This window comes from Oryctolagus cuniculus, chromosome 14, assembly GCF_964237555.1.
Source record: "Oryctolagus cuniculus chromosome 14, mOryCun1.1, whole genome shotgun sequence".
Lineage (NCBI taxonomy): Eukaryota > Metazoa > Chordata > Mammalia > Lagomorpha > Leporidae > Oryctolagus > Oryctolagus cuniculus.
Window position 1 is genome coordinate 34,950,156 of NC_091445.1, and position 22,777 is coordinate 34,972,932.

The 22,777-nt window shown below is 46.0% G+C and overlaps 1 protein-coding gene across 24 annotated transcripts; it reads right to left on the reverse strand.

Moving 5' to 3' along the window:
- Window positions 1–1,369: 1,369 nt before the first annotated feature.
- LOC100354611 (BOLA class I histocompatibility antigen, alpha chain BL3-7) lies at window positions 1,370–20,362 on the reverse strand. 24 transcript variants are annotated; one of them, XM_070056544.1, is made up of 8 exons: window positions 20,041–20,362; window positions 12,795–12,902; window positions 11,050–11,310; window positions 9,492–9,767; window positions 7,722–7,994; window positions 7,506–7,610; window positions 7,138–7,170; window positions 1,370–2,588 (listed from the first exon to the last, which is right to left on the reverse strand). In XM_070056544.1, the coding sequence occupies exons 2-8, from the start codon at window positions 12,841–12,843 to the stop codon at window positions 2,536–2,538; spliced, it is 1,050 nt and encodes a 349-aa protein (XP_069912645.1). In that variant the 5' UTR covers window positions 12,844–12,902; window positions 20,041–20,362; the 3' UTR covers window positions 1,370–2,535. The 24 variants fall into 24 exon arrangements, with proteins under 24 accessions (XP_069912645.1, XP_069912650.1, XP_017200134.1 ...); XM_017344645.3 differs by having other exon boundaries at window positions 2,237–3,035; window positions 20,041–20,328; XM_002713892.5 differs by lacking the exon at window positions 1,370–2,588 and adding an exon at window positions 3,417–6,930 and having other exon boundaries at window positions 20,041–20,353.
- Between the last annotated feature and the right edge of the window lie 2,415 nt (window positions 20,363–22,777).

The window sequence follows — 22,777 nt, forward strand, 5'->3', positions numbered from 1 at the left end:
AGTAATATTAAGAGGTGGGACCTTTGGGAGTTGATTGCATTCATGAAGGCTCTGTCCTCATAAGTAGATTAATCCATTTATGCATTAGTGGGTTGATAGGTTATTACAACAATGGCTTTGTTATGAAAAGTGAGCTTTCCCTTGCTAGCTTGCTCTGTGTTACCATGGAATGGCCACTGCCATGTTGTGATGTAGCTAGAAGCCTACTGCCATTGATATTAGACTTTCTAGCTTACAGAAGTATGAGTCAAAGTAAACTGCTTTTTTTTATAAATTACAAGATCTCAGGTATTTTGTTACAGTAGCAGAAATGAAACTAATACACTGCCCCTCTCCTGAAATCCAAGTGGCAACTAGGATAGGGGCTTCTTTCACATTCTCTCATGTTGTGAAGATTCAGTAATTTTTTCCTGTGTAGAGGGAGGCTCAGTTTTCAGCCTTCTTGTGGCCCTGCCATCTCCCCAACCAATATTTCTCCTAACCACAGGAGGATTGCTAGCCTCCCGAACCCAGCTAGGTGCTGAGGGGGTTTTGGAACATAAAAAATGATTTTGAAATTTTAAAAAGTCTGTAAAAAGAGAACACAGAAATTATATTAAAACAAAAATGAGGAAGAATATGTTGATAGATATGGTATTCAGCTGGAAAGTGTAAAATATTTGCTACCTGACACTTACAGAAAGTTTGCCAATCCTTGGGCTCAGAGACTGGTAAAGGACTTCCAAAGTGCTTATTGATGCTGGGATTCTGCCTTTTCCTCCTCTCTGGCTTCAAGACTCAGGCTCTTCCTATTCTAAACTCATATCCAGATATCAGATATTTTATTTTATTTTTTTTGAATTTTTTAAAACATTTATTTGGCAAATATAAATTTCCAAAGTACAGCTTAAGATTACAATGGCTCCCCCCCGGCCCCCGCTGTAACTTCCCTCCTGCTCACAACCTTCCCAACTCCCTCTCCTTCTCCCATTCCATTCACATCAAGATTCATTTTCTTTTTCTTTTCTTTTTTTTTTTTTTTTTTGACAGGCAGAATTAGACAGTGAGAGAGAGAGAGAAAGGTCTTCCTTTTTCCATTGGTTCACCCCCCCCCCCCCCAAATGGCCGCCATGTCTGGTACACTGCACCGATCCAAAGCCAGGAGCCAGGTGCTTCCTCCTGGTCTCCCATGTGGGTACAAGACTCAAGCACTTGGGCCATCCTCCAAAGCCTTCCTGGGTCACAGCAGAGAGATGGACTGGAAGAAGAGCAACTGGGACAGAACTGGTGCCCCTACTGGGGCTAGAACATGGGGTGCCAGTGGAGGATTAGCCTAGTGAGCCGCGGCGCCGGCCATGATTCGTTTTCAATTATCTTTATACACAGAAGATCAATTTAGTATATATTAAGATTTCAACAGTTTGCACCCACACAGAACATAAAGTGTAAAATACTATTTGAGTACTAGTTATAGCATTAATTCACATTGAACAACATATTAAGGACAGAGATCCTACATGTGGAGCAAGTGCACAGTGAATCCTGTTGTTGACTTAGCAAATTGACACTCTTGTTTATGTAGTCAGTAATCTCCCTAGGCTCTTGTCATGAGCTGCCAAGGCCTTTTGAGTTCGCTGACTTTGACCTTATTTAGACAAGGTCATAGTCAAAGTGGAGGTTCACACCTCCCTTCAGAGAAAGGTACCTCCTTCTTTAATGGCCCATGCTTTCCACTGGGATCTCACTCACAGAGATCTTTCACTTAGGTGGTTTTTTTTTTTTTTTTTTTTTTTTTTTTTTTTTTTTTTTTTTTTTACCAGAGTGTCTTGGTTTTCCATGCCTAAAATACTCTCATGGGCTTTTCAGCCAGATCCAAATGCCTTAAGGACTGAGTCTGAGGCCAGAGTACTGTTTAGGACATCTGCCATTCAATGAGTCTGCTGTGTATCTCACTTCCCATGTTGGATCATTCTCTCTCTTTTTTATTCTATCAGTTAGTATTAGCAGACATTAGTCTTGTTTATATGATCCCTTTGACTCAGACCTATCAGTATAATCAATTGTGAACTGAAATTGATCACTTGGACTAGTGAGATGGCATTGGTACATGCCACCTTGATGGGATTGAATTGGAATCCCCTGGCACATTTCTAACTCTACCATTTGGGGCAAGTCAGGTTGAGCATGTCCCAAACTGTACATCTCCTCCCTCTCTTATTCCCACTCTTATATTTAACAAGATCACTTTTCAGTTAAATTTAAACACCAAAGAATAATTGTGTGTTAATTACAGAGTTCAACCAATAGTATTAAGTAGAACAAAAAAAATAATAAAAGGGATAAAGTAGTAAGTTGTACATCAACAGTCAGGACACGGGCCGATCACGTCACTCTTTCTCATAGTGTCCATTTCATTTCAACAGGTTTCCTCTTTGGTGTTATATTTTCTTTAACATTCAAATTGGTGGTTCCCCTCTGCAATCCTTGCTGGCATCCTGGACTGTCTTCTTTTTCAACCTTGCTTGGTGTCCCCTTACTACGAGTGTACAGTGGCTATTAACACAATTGTTTGTAGTATTGTTCTTCCTTTTGAAACCCTGCACCAGGGGCTGGAAACAAAAGCATAAATCCATTGATTTTTCTGTTCTCCTGTTGCTGATCATTGGTTGGGAGAAGGGAGCAATTATATAAGCAGGTACACAAAGGACACCATGATTAATTCCATGTGTGAAGAATATTTAAGAAGTTACGGGCCAGTGCCGTGGCTCACTAGGTTAATCCTCCATCTGCAGCACCGGCATCCTGGGTTCTAGTCCCGGTCGGGGCACCGGATTCTGTCCGGGTTGCTCCTCTTCCAGTCCAGCTCTCTGCTTGTGGCCCAGGAAGGCAGTGGAGGATGGCCCAGGTCCTTGGGCCCTGCACCCGCATAGGAGACCAGGAGGAGGCGCCTGGCTCCTGGCTTCGGATTGGCGCAGCCCCAATGGTGGCCATTGGGGGGTGAACCAACGGAAGAAGGATCTTTCTCTCTGTCTCTCTCTGTCACTGTCTAACTCTGCCTGTCAAAAAAAAAAAAAAAAAAAGTTACGAGATAGGTCTCACATAGTCAGGTGAAAGTCTTTCCTAGAATGTCCAGAGTCTAATTTCATCATTCCATACATTTCCATAGATTTCTTGTTGCCATTTTATTTCTCATACACACACACACACACACATACACAATAATATAAATATATTTCTTTTTTATTTTACTTAAAATTTGCAACTAGATATACTGTGCATTTTAGAATTTTGATAAGCTCTGACAAAAGTATATACAATAATAAAGATAATTAAAAATGAATCTTAATGAAGAATGGGATGGGAGAGGGAGTAGGAGGTGGGACGGGAGTGGGGTTAGGAGAGTGGGGATGGGGGGAAGAACCACTATAATCCAAAAGTTGTACCTATGAAATTTATATTTATTAAATAAAAGCTTTCTTAAAAAAGTACATATGATAATCAAGATAATGAATGTACTCATTGTTTCCAAAAAATTTCCTCTTGATTCAAAGTCCCTCTGCACCCTTATCCCAAGCCATTACTGATTTTCTTTCTGTCACTATAGATTAATTTGCATTTTCTAGCATTCTATCGAGATGGAATCACATGTAGAAACTCTTTTTGGAAGAGCTTCTTTTACATAATTTTTCATCTATGCTGTTGTATTTGTCAAGAGTTCATTCCTTTTTACTCATGAGTAATATTCTATTGTTTGATATAATACAATTAGATCATCCATATTTATGTTGATGGATTTTTATTCTAATTTTCACCTATTACAAATAAAGCTTCTATGGATGTTCATGTTTAAATTTTTGTATGGACAAACGATTTCATTCCTGTTGGGTAATACTTGAGAGTAGAAGAACTGATTCTCTCTCTCTTTTTTAAGATTTATTTCTTATTTATTTGAAAAGGCAGAGTTACAGATAGAAAAGCAGAGACAGAGAGAGCTCTTCCATCTGCTGGTTCACTCCCCAGGTGGCTGCAAGGATCCAGGGTTGTGCCAGGCTGAAGCCAGGAGCCCTGAGCTTCTTCCAGGTCTCCCATCTTTTGGACATCTTTCTCTGCTTTCCCAGGCTCATTAGCAAGGTGCTGGATTGGAAGTGGAGCAGTCAGGTCTTGAACAAGTGCCCACATGGGATGCTGGTGTCACACACAGTGGCTTAATCTGCTACGCCACAATGCCAGCCCTAAATAACTGATTCTTTGGGAGGTATATTTAAACTTTTAAAGAAACTGCCAGGCTTTTCCAAAGTAGTTGTGCTATTTTGTTATTCCTGCCATAACATTGACCATATTAAGTATTGCTGAGGATGGGAGGAAACTGAAACTGAGTTTTTAATTTTAGCCATTCAAATATGTATGAAGTGGTATCTCATTGTGGTTTAGTGTGTCTTTTACTAATTGCTAAAGATGAACATATTTTCATGTGTCATTCCATTATTTTCTGTGGTTAAGTGTTTATTCAAATATTTTACCCATTTAAAAAATTGGGCTGATGGGTTGGTGTTGTGACACAGTATGTTAAGCTACATCTCGTGAGTCAGAATCCCACATGGGCACTGATTTGAGTGGCAGTTGCTCCATTTCCATTTCAACTCCCTACTAATAAGCCTGGGAAAGAACAAGGTGGCCCAAGTATTTGGGCCCTGCACCAATGTGTGAGACCTGGATAGAGTTCTAGGCTCCTGACTTCAGCCTTGGTCCAGCCCTGGCAGTTGCAGCCAACTGGGAAATGAGCCAGCAGCTGGAAGTTCTCTTCCTCTCTCACTCTGTAACTCTGACTTTCAAATACATAAACAAATCTTTCAATAAAAAAGAACAATTTAGGTTGTTTAACTATTGTTTTGAGAGTTGTTTGTATATTCTGGAAACTCTTACCTTATGAGACTTATACTTCATAATTGGCTAATATTTTCACTCATTATGAGGCTTGCTTTTTCCTTTCTTAAGCATTGTTTTTGAGAGTAGACCTTTACTGGGCCTGCGCTGTGGTGCAGTGGATTAATGCCCTGGACTGAAGCACCAGCATCCCATATGGGTGCTGGTTCGAGTCCTGGCTGCTCCACTTTGCAACCAGCTCTCTGCTATGGCCTGGGAAAGCAGTGGAAGATGGCCCAAGTGCTTGGGCCCCTGCATCCATGTGGGAGATCTGGAAGAAGCTCCTGGCCCCTGGCTTCTGATCGGCGCAACTCTGGCTGTTGCAGCCAACTGGGGAGTGAACCATTGGATGGAAGACCTCTATCTCTCTGCCTCTCCTCTCTTGAATAACTCTGACTTTCAAATAAATAAATAAATAAACAAATAAATCTTTTTTTAAAAGAAAGGGTAGACCTTTTAATTTTGATGAAGTCCAACTTATTTGTCTTTTGTTTACTTATTTATTTTTAAAGGTTTATTTATTTGAAAGGCAGAGTTACAGAGAGAGAGAGAGAGAGAAAGAGAGAGAGAGAAAGAGAGAGACTTTCCATCCGCTGGTTCACTCCCCAAATGGCTACAATGGCCTGAACTGCACCAATCCGAAGCCAGGATCCAGGAGCCTCCTCCAGGTCTTCCATGTGGGTTCAGGGGACCAAGGACTTGGGCCATCCTCCAACGCTTTCCCAGGCCACAGCCGAGACCTGGATGGGAAATGGAGCAGCCGGGTCTTGAACCGGTACTCATATGGGATGCTAGCCCTTCAGGCCAGGGAGTTAACCTGCTGCGCCACAGTGCCAGCCCAAACTCAACAATTTGAACAGAGCCTTTCTTAGGGGTCTGGCTTCTCTATTCCAGTCCTAGCTCTCTGCACATGAGGCATGAGACTATAACTGTTGAGTAAACAAAGACATGTGGTCCTAGGAGACCACAAAGAGACAAGGGGCTTTGCTCGGTTGAAAATCAGGGAAGGTGAGGCTAGGCCTTCCCCAGGTCACATACTTACAAGCATTTCCACAGAACACAAACAAATCTTTACTGTAAAAATTCAAAATATTCAGAAAGATAGGGAGAAAACTGACTGTGTATTCAATCCTCCAGCTGCCTGTAGGATAACTAACAGTCTCTAGGGCATCCATTCTTATGAGCTTCTTCTCACATAAGCAAGGATACTCACACCCTCACACTCAGATTTTCACATCTAGATACCCATGTTCTGGTTCTTAACTGGCCTGAGCCTCAGTTCCCAGGTTGGGTAGGTGGGGAAGACAGCATGGCCAAACTCACAGGATGCCTGCGAAGCTCAAGTGTGATGTGCACTTTGATGAAATCATTCTGCAAATTGTCAAGTGTGAAATAGGTCAAAGGAATAGTTGTCTCCCTCTCCACCCCTCAAACAGGGACGGTTAGAATTGGGAAGCCAACAAAGTCATCTTGCATACAGACTGCTTATAATTAGGCTGAGGAGGATGAGAAAGGGTTGTTCAGGGACAGGGTGGCCCTTTTGTGATCAGATCACACCCATCACCAGCCAGTATAGGTGTTTCCAGGCCCATCAAGCATGCCACAAAACACATCCTTTTTTTTTTTTTTTATTTGACAGGTAGAGTTATAGACAGTGAGTGAGAGAGAGACAGAGAGAAAGGTCTTCCTTCCATTGGTTCACTCCCCAAATGGCCGCCACGGCCGGTGCTGCACCGATCCGAAGCCAGGAACCAGGTGCTTCTTCCTGGTCTCCCACGTGGGTGCAGGAGCCCAAACACCTGGGCCATCCTCCACTGCTCTTTCGGGCCACAGCAGAGAGCTGGACTGGAAGAGGAGCAACCGGGACTAGAACCTGGTACCCACACGGGATGCAGGCGGAGAATTAACCAAGTGAGCCATGGTGCTGGCCCCAAAAACACATCCTTTATGTAGTAAAGGGAATTTCTGTCAGCAGAGAAGACTGAGGAGTTCCTGCTGTCACTGGGCACTGAGATTCAGGGTCTTGTCCTGTTGGAGAGGAAGGAGAGAGGTGGCACCAACTCTCTCTACCAATGCTAGTACCTGCTGGGGAAGGACAGAGGGAGGGAGCAAAGAACTGAGGCTATGGCTGGAGACAGGAAAGCCCCACCACCTCACCCCTATCTTTGATTCTAAAGTATCTCAGCCATACTTGGGAGCACTGGGACTTCTCCCCAACCCACCCATGCCAGTCACCTGGGGTTTGCACATAGGACTTCTTATTCCAGGCTGCAGGAGGAAAAAAAAAAAAACACAAAAAGAGATTGTATGAGTGTGGGCAGAGGTGGTAGAAGGGAGTTGAGGTAGCCACAGGTCCTCAGCTTTGTTCTCCTCCTCCCCTTCCAGGTGCTTTACAAGGTCAGGCCCAGTGGCTTTCTTGTGATTGTGGGATTCACAGGGTATTGGCTAAGGGCTTTTCCATAGGTGGAGCAGGGTGCCAAGCCTCAGCAGTAGCTATACCCCCTAGGTGGGAACATTTCTGGCTAAGGTTTGGAGCAGAACATTCCTCCCTACTGGGTTAGACCAGACAGGCGCGCCTCCCACCCTTCGTCTTCCCCACTTACCTTGAAGGCACCTCTTGGACCATATTACAGTTACAGCTATCAGCATGATGGTGATCAAGACTGTGGAGATAGCCATGGCAATGAGCCCACTATTCGAAGGTGATTCTAAAGAAAGCAAAGAAAAGGGGGCATCCCTCAGGCCATGGGCCATATCCAGGTGCCCTTGATCCTTCTCCTGTCCCTCTTTGCCTTCTCCCAGAAAACCCAGCTCCTCACCCCAGGCCACGGTGAGTGTATGGTTCAGCCCAGGATGCCGCACGTGGCAGCTGTACCAAGCCTCTTTCCCAGCTGGCACCTGAACAGCCACCCATGTCTGGTAGGTGCCATCTCCACTGGGGCGGGTCTCCACATGCTCAGTCTCCAACGTCAGCTCCTCCCCATCCAGCCACCAGTTCAATGAGATGTCCTGTGGGTAGAATCCCAGGGCCCAGCACCTCAGTGTGGTTCCATCCTGGGTCATGTGCTTTGTTATGTGCACCATGGGAGGCTCTACAGAGACAGAAGGAAGAAGACTAGTGGGCATCCTCTCTGTATCCAGCCCTACTCTTTGCCCCAGTGCCTTACCCCATTGCCTCTGCCATCATCCTGGCTGGAGGACAGTGAGGACATGAGGACAGGGATTCTCTCCAGTGTAGGCATGGATGAACACTGCCAGCCATACCAAAGGGGCACTGTCCTGAGAAATCCATAGGGTTTATGTGACTTCCTATCCCTGACCTCTAGGGAGCATTTTATATTTCTCACAGAAACTCTATTTTTTCCCCCATACTTCATATAGCTGTCCTGTGACTTCCTGAACACAGCAGATGGTCTCTAATAACTGGTTGCTTTAAGTGAAGGCAAGAATGTTGATATTTAGCATTACGTGGGTTATGAGTGTGGCTTGCATCAGGCAGCTTGAATGTGAAGCTGTCATTGGCCCTTTATAGCCGTATAGTTTTTAAGAGGCCCTATAATCCATCTGTCTCTCAAAGCTTAATGGGGATTAATCATTCCCTCCTCTCAAGGTTATTCTGAGGATTCGATGAGCTATTCCAGGTAAAGGGCACAGGATGACACCAGTGCTGAGTGAGAGCTCAACATTCACTGATGTAACACAATATGGTGTTCAGGAATGCTGGTGTTGATTGCTGTCCCTGTTACATGATGAGGACACTGAAACACAGAAAGGGCAAGTAATTTGTATAAGGTCAAACAGCAGGCATATCCTGAGCTGAGATCTGGATCTGAAGGGTGAGGCTCAAGTACCTGAGCTCTGAACACTGGGTTGTGCTCTTAAAGTCATATCATTTCCTTATATCATCTGTCCCATCTAGCCCACCCCTCAATCAAAAGACAATCAAGAGTGCAGGGTGCTTTGATCTATCCTGGCCCCCATTCTCTTTGACCACTGCAATCCTAAAAGCTTCCACTCTCAGCACCCTTGAATACTCTTCTCTCTTTCTGTGCATCTCTGATCCTGTATCTCCAGTCCCACTGCTCAGGGTTGGGAGAAGTTCAGGATGCACCTGGAGTCTAGGGAACATGTTTAGAGTAAGGGGTGTGTGAAGGGCTTCAGCTTCCCTGGCAGCCTGGAGTGGTCTGAGAACTGGTCTGGGGTCTATTTCTCAAGGGATGAAACCACAGGACAATAAATTCCAATGGGCTTCATGAACAATTGAGTTTAACCCATTTGCTGTATACATATTAAAGAAATAAGGCTGAGGATCTGGAGGTTCGTTATCAAGACTGCTCTGTGGGGCAAGTGAGATTCCAGAACTGCTTCCTCCACCTTACCTGGTACAATGGCCTGAAGTGTGTGCCTTCTCTGTTCAGCTCTACATGAGGAAGCTGTTGGCTAACTGGCCAAATTTCTGGGCTGCAGTTGGTTCATCTGAGAGCAGGATACAGCCTAACCTCCTCTCTTGTAGGCTTCTCTGCCAAGGGGCATGGCTCTCATGATGAGGGTATAGGGATCACTCTGCATTGCTTCTAACTGGGCCTTACCTTTCCTGGTGAGGCTCTGGCTTCCCAGCTCCAGGTACCTGTGCAGGGAGGTGAGACAGAGGCCTTCTAGGTAGGCTTTGTCGTACTCAGCATAGCAACGCTCTGTCTCCCACCAGCGCTTTGTCCTCACGGCCACTGGCTCAGCTGATACCCAGCTCAGTGTCTCCACATCCAATGACAGGTGGTCCTGCCCATCGAAGCCAAACTGCCAGAAGCTACTGGAGCTGCCATCCTCCTGGACTTCACAGCCAAACATGCGTTGAGCAGTGTGTGTGCCTGTGCATGTGGGCAAGGAGGCCTTGGTAATCATCAAGCAGCTTCCTTGAGAGCTGAGAGAGGTCGCCACCCACAGGGGCCTCCTAAGGCAGGGGGAGGTATGTGACAGGGCATCAGCATTTAAAAACATGGTCCCCAATTAATTCTCATGAGCAGCCAAGCCTGAGAAACTTGCTGGACCCCTATGCTCCTCTGTTTCTTCATGGAGGAAAAACACCCATGTTCATGATTATGACACATCATTATTTTGTAAGCCACAAAGAAGGAGAAAACTAAGTTATCTATTGGGCTCAGGTATCCTGAATGGTAACACTGAGACATGGCCCAATTTCAGAGATTTCAATGTGAAATCTGTTAAGTCTAGTAATGTGTGTGTGTATGTGTGTGTGTGTGTGTGTGTGTGTGTATACAACAGCTGGGGCTGGGCCAAGCGGAAGCCAGGAGCCAGGTGTCTCTTCCAGGCCTTCCAAGTGGATACAGGAGTCCAAGCACTTGGGCCACCCTCTGCTGCTTTCCCAGGTACATTAGCAGGGAGCTGGATCCAAGAGTGGAGCAGCCAGGACTCAAATAGGTGCCCATATTTGATGCTAGTGTCACAGAAAGTAGCTTTACCTGCTATGCCACAATGCCAGCTCTGAGCCTGGTAATATTTATCCTGGGGACCCTGGGCTGGGTTCAGACACACCTCCTGAAGCACAGCCCTTCCCAGTCCTCATCTCTCCTTCTGAGACCTCTTGGGGACCTGTGGATTTTAGTTTTGTCATTTGGGTGTGTTGGCACAGAGCAAGAGGAAAGGCTCACACTTGGAACGTGCTCCATGTGGTGCTCATTGAATATTAAGGTGAAAGCAATGCCCTGTCTCCTCTCCCTGACACTGGTAAGAGCAGGAATTCTTTCTTTCCCGCCCTGAGCTATCTGCCTATTTCATCCAGTCTCATCTGGTATTTGAGGGACTGGGGGTGAGAATGATTTGAAGTAACTAGGGAAGGTGATGAGTGAGGCAGGTAAAGGCCTCTCCTGGTCTGGGGAGGTCTGGAACTCTGGCGGCCAAGGGGGAGGCATCATGGATCCCTAGCTCCTGCAGACATTTGTGATGCTTGTCAGAGGGTGTTCACTGGAACTAAAACCTATTTTGAAGGCCACTGCAGCTCTGCTTAGCTTTGAATTAAGGAGTGTACCTGCAGAGCAGTTTGTTTCCTGGCAAATGGGCATAACAGATGGAGTTGGAGGAGGTCAGCATGCAGATAAAGTAGAGACCAGGAAGGGAGCCCACTGTACATACCACTGCTCTGGTTGTGGTATCCCATCACTGTCCACATCTCCACCTGCTGTACTTTCTCCCATGCCTTCTGTTTCTGGGTCTCTGTCTCCCAGTACTGGGTGTCCACAGGTGCCATCCATGCGGCCCGAAGCTCAGCCCTGCCCGTACGACTGTCATATCGGATGAAGGGCTGGTCATCCACATAACCCACAGCCAAAAACTCAGGGAGGCTTGGGCCTGGCTCTGACAGAGCCAGGTAGTGATAGTGGAGAGAATGTGTCCCTGTGGAAACATGAAAATGATCTTAAGTGTCTATGTACTGCCAGCACCTGTGCAGGGGTGGGTGTGAGTTGGTGGGTAGAAACCTTCCCAGAGAGTATTTGCTATTAGCAATATCAAGAACTGGGATTTCAACAAAATGAAAAGGTTGGTTGTGGGGTGGTGCAAAGGGCTTGATCGAGGGGCACATAGGGAGTTAGTACTTAATGGGTGTGGAGTTTCAGTTTGGGAAGAGGGAAACACTCTGGAAATAGTAGTGGTGATGGTTGCACAGCAATGTCAGTGTACTGAACGTCACATAATTACACACTTAAAAATAGTTAAATGGTAAATTTTATGATATGTCTATTTTACCACAATGAAAAAAGGACATGGCATTCAAATAGCTAAAATAATCATTCTGACATTGAGACCAAAGTTCAAGCACTAAGGCTCTTGGATGTTACTCCTAGGAAGTTTCCTAGCCCCATGCTCAGAGCTACTAACCCTCATCTCTTAGAAGTGTGGTTCTGGTTTCCCATCTCACAATGAAAAAAGAATGTTATTCTTAAAAAGATGGTTGTTTGGAATCTTAATTTATATGAAACTATGTATTCCCCAGAGACTGCGATAAAGATCAGTCATCATTCTTAGCTTGGGCCACAGCTAGCCAGCTTGAGGTATCTTGATTTCTGTTCCCCACTCCCTCCTTCTCCCAGATAACAATGCTAGTCATTCACTTTTTCTTTAAGTACAAATGTACCTCAAGATTGTTATATATTATGCTTCCTAACTTTCCAACTCATCTGTTCAAAAGTGCCAGAGATGAAATCTATTTAGCAGTCAGTCTCAACTCAAGCTATTAAAACAGGCATTAACCTGCTGTGCCACAGTATCGGCCCCCGGTCCAATTCCTTCTAATAGGCAGGTATTAGTGTTGTTACGTGTCTATGATAGGTGGGGATACTATACTTTGGAGAAGCAAAATTACCTGCCACACTCACACAGTTGTGTAGTCAGAGTGCAACAGGACTTGACTATATAGCCATACTTTAATGAACACACCCAATTGAAACTGTAAGCCTGGGAAGACATGAACAGCTCAACTCCTTATAGCATCTCCCCTACCTCTACATATCACCCCAACCCCATCTAACTGAGGGCAATTAATTGCTTCACAATTCTGAGTCCGTTCAATGAGATAAGGCACAATAAGAGCAAATATAAGAGGAAGGGCTCTACAGACATATGTGAGCTGTCTACCCTTTCCTATTCTGAAGCAGAGGATGGGTATGGGGGGGTAGAACCAGAGAAAGGGAAGTTATCAGAGGAAGGAGCCAGTCCTCTGGAGGCCAGATCTAGCCTGCTGGCAACTGTAGGCAGCTCTGGCCTCTGTCTCCCACTACAAGACAATCTAAGAGATTCTAACTACTGTACATCCTCCTGCAGGTTGGAGGCCACTGACCACCACCATCTCGCCTATTTTTCAGTGGATAAGCAGGGCTTACCTCCAGGCCATGGCTTGTTTTCTAACTTCAGGCTGGCCAGTTCTGCCATCACCACCTTTGCTAAGGAAGCTGGGCCATCGGCCACCACGGGGAGACCCCAGGGACTCTCTGCAAGGGGAGAAACAGAGAATGGTATTATGAATCTTAGTATAAAAATATCTCATGCATTTTTGTTGACTGCTTGGAGAGATGATAGGAAATGAAACTTACTGGCATGATCAACAGGAAGAAGAATGTGGGGGCCCTACTGCAAGTGTAACTGGAAACTTGGCCCTGCTTGTGGGTGTAAAAACAACATGCCTGCAATCTAGGCCTCTGTGCCAGGCATCATTCCTGCACTCAATAAGTATGGAAGTCCCATGACCCATATTGGATTCATTCTAAGACCCCCGCAGTGAATGCCTCAAACCATAGATAGTACTGTTCCTTAAAGGAGTAGATACTGTGATTTTTTTCCTCTACACACATAATCATAACAAAGCTTAATTTATAGGGTCCAGTGCTGTTGTGTAGCTGGTTAAAGTCTGGACCTGCAGCACTGGCATTGCATATGGGTACCAATTCAAGTTCCAGCTCCACTTTTGATACAGCTTCCTGCTAATGCTCCTGGGAAAGTAGTGGAGGGTGGACTTGGACCGGGGGCCGGTACTGTGGCACAGCAGGTTAATGACTTGGCTTGAAGTGCCAGCATCCCATATGGATGCTGGTCCGAGACCCAGCTGCTCCACTTCCGATCCAGCTCTCTGCTATGGTCTGGGAAAGCATTAAAAGATGGCCCAAGTCCTTGGACCCCTGCATCCACCTGTGATACCCAGAAGAAGCCCCTGGCTTCTGGCTTCGGATCAGAGCAGCTCAGGCCATTGTGGCCAAGTCCTTGGGCCCCTGCACCAACATGGGAGACCTGGAAGAAGCTCCTGGCTCTGGCTTCTGATAGGTGCAATTCTGGCCATTGTGGACTTCTGGGGAGTGAACCAGTGGATGGAAGACCTGTCTCTACTTCTTTCTGTAACTCTTTCAAATAAATTTAAAAAAATCTTAATTTATAAATGAGGCAAGTAAGAGATTAACAATACTTAATAATAAAATAGAATAATTATAATATACTCATGCTGCAACAGTCTGATAACCCAAACATGTACAAAAGAGATTAATGGTTGGGAAGCAAATACATATGAATACACCAGGAAGTAGAAGATTACATCTCAGACAGAATGGAGTGGGATGTTGTCAGATTTCACCACACCACTCAGAGTGGCATGTAACTTAAAATTTATAGATTTTGGAGCTGGCACTGTGGAGTAGTGTGCTAAGCCTCCACCTGTAGTGCTGGCATCCCATATGGGCCCTGGTTCGTGTTCTGGCTGCTCCTTTTCCAAACCAACTCTCTACTTATCGCCTGGGAAAGCAGTAAAATATGGTCTAAGTGTTTGGGCTCCTACACCTCCATGGGAGACCAGGAAGAAGCTCCTGGCTCCTGGGTTTGGATTGGCTCAGCTCCAGCCATTGTGGCCATTTGGGGAGCGAACCAGCAGATATAATATCTCTCTCTCTGTCTCTCCTCTCTCTCTGTAACTCTACCTCTCAAATAGGTAAATAAATCTTAAAAAAATTATGGATTCTTTTATCTTCCAGATTTTCATTTAGTATTTTTGGATCCGTGTTGACAGTGAGTAACTGAAATCGCAGAAAATGAAGCTGCAGAAAGAGGGGGCACTATATTGATTCACTGCAATTCTGTGAGGTAGCCCTGAGCATTCCTACTTACAATAAGGGAAGCCAAGGCTGACCTCCTTGGCTATCCTCATCTCTGCCTGAGATTCCCCACCTGGCTGCTTCCAGAATGACCTGGAAGCCCTGAGAACTTACCATTGACATGGATTGAATTGGTCTGGGTGTATCCTGTACACTTGCAGGCACTGATGGTTTCAGGTGACCCACTTATGCTGCCTTGGAGTTCTAAGCAGAACACTTATAACTTGGTGGTGTGCTGTGAATTCCTATACTTGAAGTAACACTCATCTGGTAAACATTTGTTGAGTACCTATTATAAGCCAGGCACTCAGCTAAATGGGGGTCTGTGTGGGGACACATTATAAACTGAGACAGACCTGGCCTCTAGGCAGTTGTGGCCTGGCAGGGACAAGGGATAATTAAGCAAGTCTAGTAAGGACAGCAGGGCTGACAAGTGTCAAAGTGCAGGTAATATCAGATGCTGTGTCACTGTGTTAGAAGGTCTTAGAAGAGGAAACTTAGCTGAAACCTCACTAGCTGTGTTACCAGGTAGTGGGGTGGGAGAGGAGGGAAGAATGTTCAAGGCTTGTGAGTCCATGAATCAACTGCATCAGCATCACCTAGGAATTTGGTAGAAATGCAAATTTTCAGGGGGCAGGTATTGTGCTTCACAGTTAAGATACTACTTGGGATGCCTGCATCCTCCATCAGAATGCTCATGCTCTGGGAGGCAGCAAGTGACAGTAGTTGAGTCCCTGCTATCTATATTAAAGACTAGAATTGAGTTCTCAGATCTCAGCTTTGGCATGGGCCAGCCATGGCTGTTGTGGGCATTTGGGGAGTGAGCCACTGCATGGTAGGTCCATCTCTGTCACTTAACTTAATTAATTTATTTATGTAGCTATTTGAAAAGCAGGGAGAGAATGAGAGAGAGAGAGAGAGAGAGAGAGAGTCAGCATTGGGCCAGGCTGAAGTCAGAAACTCCATTTTGGTCTCCCAAATGGATAACAGGGTCCCAAGTATTTGGCCATCTTCTGCTGCCTTCCAGTGCATTAACACTGATGCTGGTTCAGAAGGGGAGTAGCTGCAGCTTGAGCCAGCACCCATATGGAATGCTGGCATTGTAGGTGGTGGCTTAATCCACTGTGCCACAATGCCAGCCCTGAAACTTCTTTAGGCAAAGGAATAGTAGGTAGGAATTCCTGAAGTAAAAAAGAAAGTTGTGTGTACAGATTAGGGTAGAACAAAAGTGCAAAATATGAGTCTGGGAGGAAAGGGCTAGGCCACATCACTATGTCTCAGTTCCCCCATCTGAATCATGGAGGTAGTAGATCTGTTCGGAAGGTTAACTAAGTTAATACTGTAAATCTCCTAGAATAGCGCCTGGTGCAAGGTGAGTGATACTGTAAGTATTTGCATACATGAGAGGCCAAACAGGTGAGGGCTGTAAAGATTGGAGCTTGGGGTCAAGTTCTGAGCTAGAGAAGTATGTGCCTATGGTCAGCATGGAGGGGACATCGAGTTCGTAGGCCAAGGGTAGGAAGAAGGATGTAGAGCGAGAACACACTGAGATACCTGAAGGGGAGAAGAGGAAGGCAGAGGAGGACCGAAGATGTCTCAGGGTCAAGAGCCCTTAAAGCCCCATAGGATCAATTCCCTCAGAATGTCCTATTCTGGGCTCAGTCTGCCAGTCTCAACACTAGTGGCACAGTCAGCCAGGCCCCAGCCAGATCTACTCATGAATCCCTCCCCACTTTCACCCCTGCTAGCCTCCATGTCCAGCTTTGTCAGAATCCGTTGTATAATACTATCCTCCAATTATTCTGTCTCTAATCATCTTGATTCCAAAAACCAGTGATTGGTTCTGCCAGCTTGTAGGAATCCCTACTTTGGCTCTTTTCCCAGGAAGCATGGACTCCAGAGCCAGCCTGGTGAGTCTAAATCCTAACTGTTCATGTGACCTGGTGCAACCTGAGCCTCAGCATTCCTACTCATCCCTATCATGCAGATAATAATAGAATCCTCATCACACAATGCTGTGAGGCTGATGGTTCCCCTGACACAGAAGTCATAGTTCTGCTCTTGAAAGCCACCATCTTCTTGACAGGTCTGTCCATGTACTATCACCTCACTGTCCACTTCCTAAATGGAGGGAATGGACTTTCTGGTGTGGTATCTAGGGTCCTAATGGAATCCCCTGGATCCTTCCCCCATCTCCCATTACAACACCCTTAGCTTTATCTCTCTGCTACAATAAGGCTACAGTGTACACCCCAACGTTTATACACACCCTTCAGGGCTACTATCACCTGTGTATTCCTAGATCATGCCAGGGATGGGCTGTAAGAAGGGCAGGGGTTCTGAACCTTTGGCTCATGGATTCTCGGGACTGTGAGAATCTAATAACTTAAGTTTTGGAGCCTCAATTTGTATGGAAAAAAATCTATTTATTTTCACTAACATTTAATCGGAACTTACGCTTTCCTCCCATGACAAATGAAGACGACAAAGCACAGCAGGTTTGGCAGGACCTGTGCTTTATCCATGAATAGAGCCCATATGACAGTTTCAGACACCTGGAAGTAGGTTTCACCCTCCTCACTGTTTCCAAATGGGGCTGCTACTAGCTTTGTTGCTATTTATTGCATTATTTAATATATTAACTTAGAAGCACATGTTGACATATCATACATTTTTTAAAAGATTTATTAATTTATTTTACAGACAGAGCTAGAGAGAGAGAGAGAGAGATCTTTCATCCACTGGCTTACTGCCCAAATTGCTGCAATGGCTGGGACTGGGCCACTCCAAAGCCAGGAGGCAGGAGCTTCTTCCGTGTCTCCCATGTGGGTACAGGGGCCCAAGTACTTGGGACATCTGCTACTTTCCCAGGCATATTAACAGGAAGCTGGATTGCAAACGAAGCAGCTGGGAATCGAACTAGAACACATATGGGATACTGGTGCTACAAGTGGCAGATTTACCTACTACACCACAGTGCTGGTCCCACAAATTATATCCTTTTAATTTAAAAAGTTTAACTTCAGGGACCAGCGGTGTAGTGTAGCAGGTGAAGCTGCTGCCTGGAGCACCAGTATGCCGTGTGGGCACCAGTTCGATTTCCGGCTGTTCCACTTCTGATCCAGCTTTCTGCTATGGTTTGGGAAAGCAGTGGAAGATGGCCCAGGTTCTTGGATCCCTGTACCCACATGGGAGACCTGGAGGAAGCTCCTGGCTCCTATCTTTGGATTGGCCTAGCTCCAGCCATTGCTACCATTTGGGGAGTGAATCAGTGGATGGAAGACCTCTCTCTCTCTGCTTCTGCCTCTCTGTAATGCTGCCTTTCAAATACATAAATAAATCTTTTTTTTTTTTTTTTGACAGGCAGAGTGGACAGTGAGAGAGAAAGGTCTTCCTTTGCCGTTGGTTCACCCTCCACTGGCCGCTGCGGCAGTGCACTGCGCCTATCCTGGTCTCCCATGGGGTGCAGGGCCCAAGCACTGGGCCATCCTCCACTGCACTCCCTGGCCACAGCAGAGAGCTGGCCTGGAAGAGGGACAACCAGGACAGAATCCGTTGCCCCGACCGGGACTAGAACCCGGAGTGCCGGCGCCGCAAGGTGGAGGATTAGCCTATTGAGCCACGGCGCCGGCCGGTTATGTCCTTTCAATCCCTCTCTCTGATGCAGTCTCATTCCCCCTCAAACTTCCTGTGCACTGCGCCTATCCTGGTCTCCCATGGGGTGCAGGGCCCAAGCACTTGGGCCATCCTCCACTGCACTCCCTGGCCACAGCAGAGAGCTGGCCTGGAAGAGGGGCAACCGGGACAGAATCCGGCACCCCGACCGGGACTAGAACCCGGTGTGCCGGCACCGTAAGGCAGAGGATTAGCCTACTGAGCCGCGGCGCCGGCTACATAAATAAATCTTAAAAAAAAAGTTTAACTTTATAGATACACAATTGGGTTCTTTGGACTTGCGCATATTTCAGTTTTATATTAAAAACATTCTGAGAGGGCAAGTATTGTGGAGCAGCTGGTTAAGCCGCCACTTGCATTCCATATTGGAGTGCCTTGGATACAGTTCCACTTCCTCTTCTGATCCAGTTTCCTGCTTATGGAGACCCTGGGAGGCAGCTATGATGAATCAGTACCTTGGACTCCTACTAGGAGACCCTGATGGAGTTCCTAGTTCATGCCTCTGCCAGGCTGTAACAGACATTTAGGGAATGAACCAGTGAATGGAAGATCTCACTCACTCTCAATTTCTCCTTCTCAATTTCTGTTTCTCAATTCCTCCCCCCTCCATGTCATTCTGCCTTCCAAATAAATAAAACTAAAATAAATAAACTTAAATTTTGAAAATTCCACCTCAAATAAAACAGACAAAACTCCAACTGCAGCTTCAAATGCTGCCACCTAGCACCCACTCCTAGCCGCAGTTTAATCATCTGTATAGGTACAGTCCGCGCTGCAGATCCCAAGTTCCACAAAGGATTCAGCCAATCACACATGGAAAATGTTCAGGGAAAAAACCGCATCTGTACTTTGTTATTTCTACACAGACCAATATAACAACTATTAACATGGTATTTATATTGTAGGAGGCGTTATAAAGAGCCTAGCGATGATTTAAAGTATATAGGAGGGCGTTTGTGCAGTATATGCCAATACAACCCAGTTTTGGATTAGTGATTCCAGAGTTGCTGGATTTTGGTATCCCAGGAGGATCGTGTAATCAAACCCCAAGCAAACCGAGACAGGAGTCTACGTTCTAAGAGCCAAAATGGCTTCTTGTATGCAAAGTAATTAGGACAAACTGGGTTAAGGAACATCAGCAGTTACTTTGATTTCAACACCTGACTCGGCACCTCTGCAGTGAGGTAGGGTGTGCCTTGGTCTGTGGCAGGGAACTGGATATGGGCAGGCCAGCACCGCTGCGCAGAAAGACTGGGAAAGAATGGAAATTCCAGCCCTAGTAAGAGAATTTCCTCATTGCTCTCCCCGCCCTCTGCCTCTGCCAGAGAATGCAGAAATCTTTACTTCTGTGCTAAGCGGAACTCCTGAAACGGGACCAGGAAGATCCCAGCCATGGGCGGGTGTACGGCAGAGCCAGGTGGACTTAACGCGCTGGTCACCCTTACTCCCGACCACTTCCGCCTCCCACCCCCAAGCTTCCCTAGAGCCTCCCTGGAAGCCCGGTTTCCCGGGCCAAGCGCAAATCGCGTCCTCCGAGACCAGCCACTGGGTCCCCAGAAAGTTCTGGAGTCGGATGGGTCTCGGGCAGGGTCCTCGGCTCTCATCGGCCCCCACCTGCAGAACTGCTCAGCCTTATCCAGAATCGGTAGTGGGGCCACCCGGATCTAGCGCTGTCTCACCAGCACTCTGGATCCGGAAGGGCCCTGCCCTCAACTCTCAGCAGTTTTCTCTTTCGCCTCCCCCACCTCCACCCGCGCTCCTCTGGGGGAGGAGGATCATCTCCCATCTCTTCCTCATCTATCGCCACCCCACCCCTCACCTGCCGCGCCCTCCGGCACCAACCACAAGAACGGTAGCAACAGCAGCGTTGGCTGCGGGATACACGGGCGCCGGGGGCGCCGCTGTTGCCGGGCCGCCAGCCTGGCGCTCTACGCGGCGGTCTACGTTCAGGCGCAGTCCCTTCAGGCCCGATCTCGGCCACAGTCGGGCGGTCGCACGGGGTTTCTTGCAAGGTGGGTCGCGCGCGTTCCAAGTCTGAGAACCTAGCTCACTTGGTCTCAGGCTGCCGGCGACCTCCCACTGTTTCGATTCTGGCTTTAGCTACCGCTCATACTCTGGCTCTTTAGCGCCCCTAGCGTCCCCCGTACCCTTGCAGTTCCCTGACCAACAGGGAAACTGGCGAGGGGTGGGTGTCAGGGAAGCAGGAGGTGCTCCTATAGGTGCTCACCGCCTGCCCAGAACCGTCTTTCCTCTAGGCAATCCCCTCTGTTAGCCTTAGAAGAGGGAAACCAAGAAAACCATGAAAACAGTAATGTAGCTAATTGTGAAATTCTATAGCTTACATGCTTATTCACTGCCTCCTAAGGAGATTTGCAGTGGAGCCTAGGCTACTGCATTTGGTGAAGTCATGAAGGAGGAAGGGTGTCTGCAGCCAGAGCCATGTGACTCGAAAACATTTGTGGTTTCCACTGGAGATCCACTAATCCTACTGAGTTTAGTTAGATCCCTCCATTATGCGAAGAAAGACTAACTTTCAGCTAGAGTTTAGTGACATATGAAAGCCTGTTTCTCCATCCCGTTTAACACACCATCTAAACTTTGACCAAGGACCAAGGTTCACCACAATGGTTTCTACTAGATATTTTTGGATGTTTGAAGATTCCTAGGGACCACTCTGGAGGAACTTATTTTGGGGCCTGGGCTTCTTGCTTGTCAGTGGCTGGTAGAGTCCAGATTTGCCTTGACTGGAGGCCACCACTCACCTGTCTAGTTGAGTCTTGTGATAATCACGGTCTAGAGCACAACTTATTGTTTATTTTAAATGTATTTTAAAGACAGAGCCACAGAAATAGAGGGAGAGAGAATCTTGAGGGGGAGGGAGAGGGAGAGAGAACACTTTCACAAATGGGTTCACTTCAAAAATGGCTGCAACAGTCTTTTTGTGGGGCCTGCAGAAGCAAGGAACTTCATCCAGATCTTCTGTGTGCATGGCAGGATCTAAGCACTTGGGCCATCATCCCACTGCTTTCGAGGCACATTAGCAAGAAGTTTGATAGGAAATGGAGCAGCCAGACTGAAATGGGCACTCTGATATGGAATGCCAGTTTTGCAAGCTGTGGCTTAACTCATTGCACAACACAACAAGCCTCTAGAGCACAACCTTTTAATATTGTTGAGGGAGCACATGAATAGGAAAGAATAGAGTTGCAAGGAAGGCAGGCATCAGACAGTCTGTCTACCATCTGGCATCATGGCACAGCAGTGCATTGAGCTAAGTCACTGCTTGTGACTCTGGCACCATGTATCAGAGTGCTGCTTTGACTGCGTAAGCTCTTCTTCTGATCCAGGATTCCTGTTAATGCATTTGGGAAGGCAGTGAAGATGGTTCAAGTACTTGGGCCCCTGCTACTCAGGTGGGAGACAAGAAAGGAGTTTCTGGATCCTGACTTTGGCCTGACTCAGACTTAGGTGTTGTAGTCATTTGGAGAACCAGCAGATAGAAGATCTCTCTCTTTCTTTTTCATTCATTCTGTCTTTCTTTTATTTTTTCCCAAAGAAATCTTTTATTTAATGAGTAAAAATTTCATAAGTACAACTTTAAGAATATAATGATTCTTTCCACCATACTTGCCCTCCCACCCCCACTCTCACCTCATTGCCTCCCCTCTCTTCCATTCCCAGTTCCATTCTCCATTAAGATTCTTTTTCAATGAACTTATTTTTATTTTTTGACATTTCTTTTTTTCTTTTTTTTTCTTTTTTTTTTTTTTAACTTTTATTTAATGAATATAAATTTCCAAAGTACGGCTTATGGATTACAATGGCTTCCCCCCATACCGTCCCTCCCACCCACAACCCTCCCCTTTCACACTCCCTCTCCCCTTCCATTCACATCAAGATTCATTTTCGATTATCTTAATATACAGAAGATCAGCTTAGTATACATTAAGTAAGGATTTCAACAGTTTGCTCCCACACAGAAACATAAAGTGAAAAATAATAGATGATTTTTTTTAAATGATGATGAAATCAGATCAGACCTATTGTCATGTTTAATCCCAGTGAGAGTCAAGTTGGGAGTTGATAATTTCTTTTCTTTTTTTTTTACAGAGGATCAGTTTAGTATGCATTAAGTAAAGATTTCAACAGTTTGCACCCCCATAGAAACACAAAGCGAAATATACTGTTTGAGTACTCATTATAGCATTAAATCTCAATGTACAGCACATTAAGGACAGAGATCCTACATGAGGAGTAAGTGCACAGTGACTCCTGTTGTTGACTTTACCAATTGACACTCCTGTCTATGGCATCAGTAATCTCCCTATGCTCCAGTCATGAGTTTCCAAGGCTATGGAAGCCCTCTGAGTTCTCCGATTCTTATCTTGTTTAGACAAGGTCATAGTCAAAGTGGAGGTTCTCTCCTCCCTTCAGAGAAAGGTACCTCCTTCTTTGAAGACCTGTTCTTTCCACTGGGATCTCACTCACAGAGATCTTTTGCCAGAGTTTGACATTTATTTTTACTTTTATTTATTTTTAAATTTATTTTAAATTTA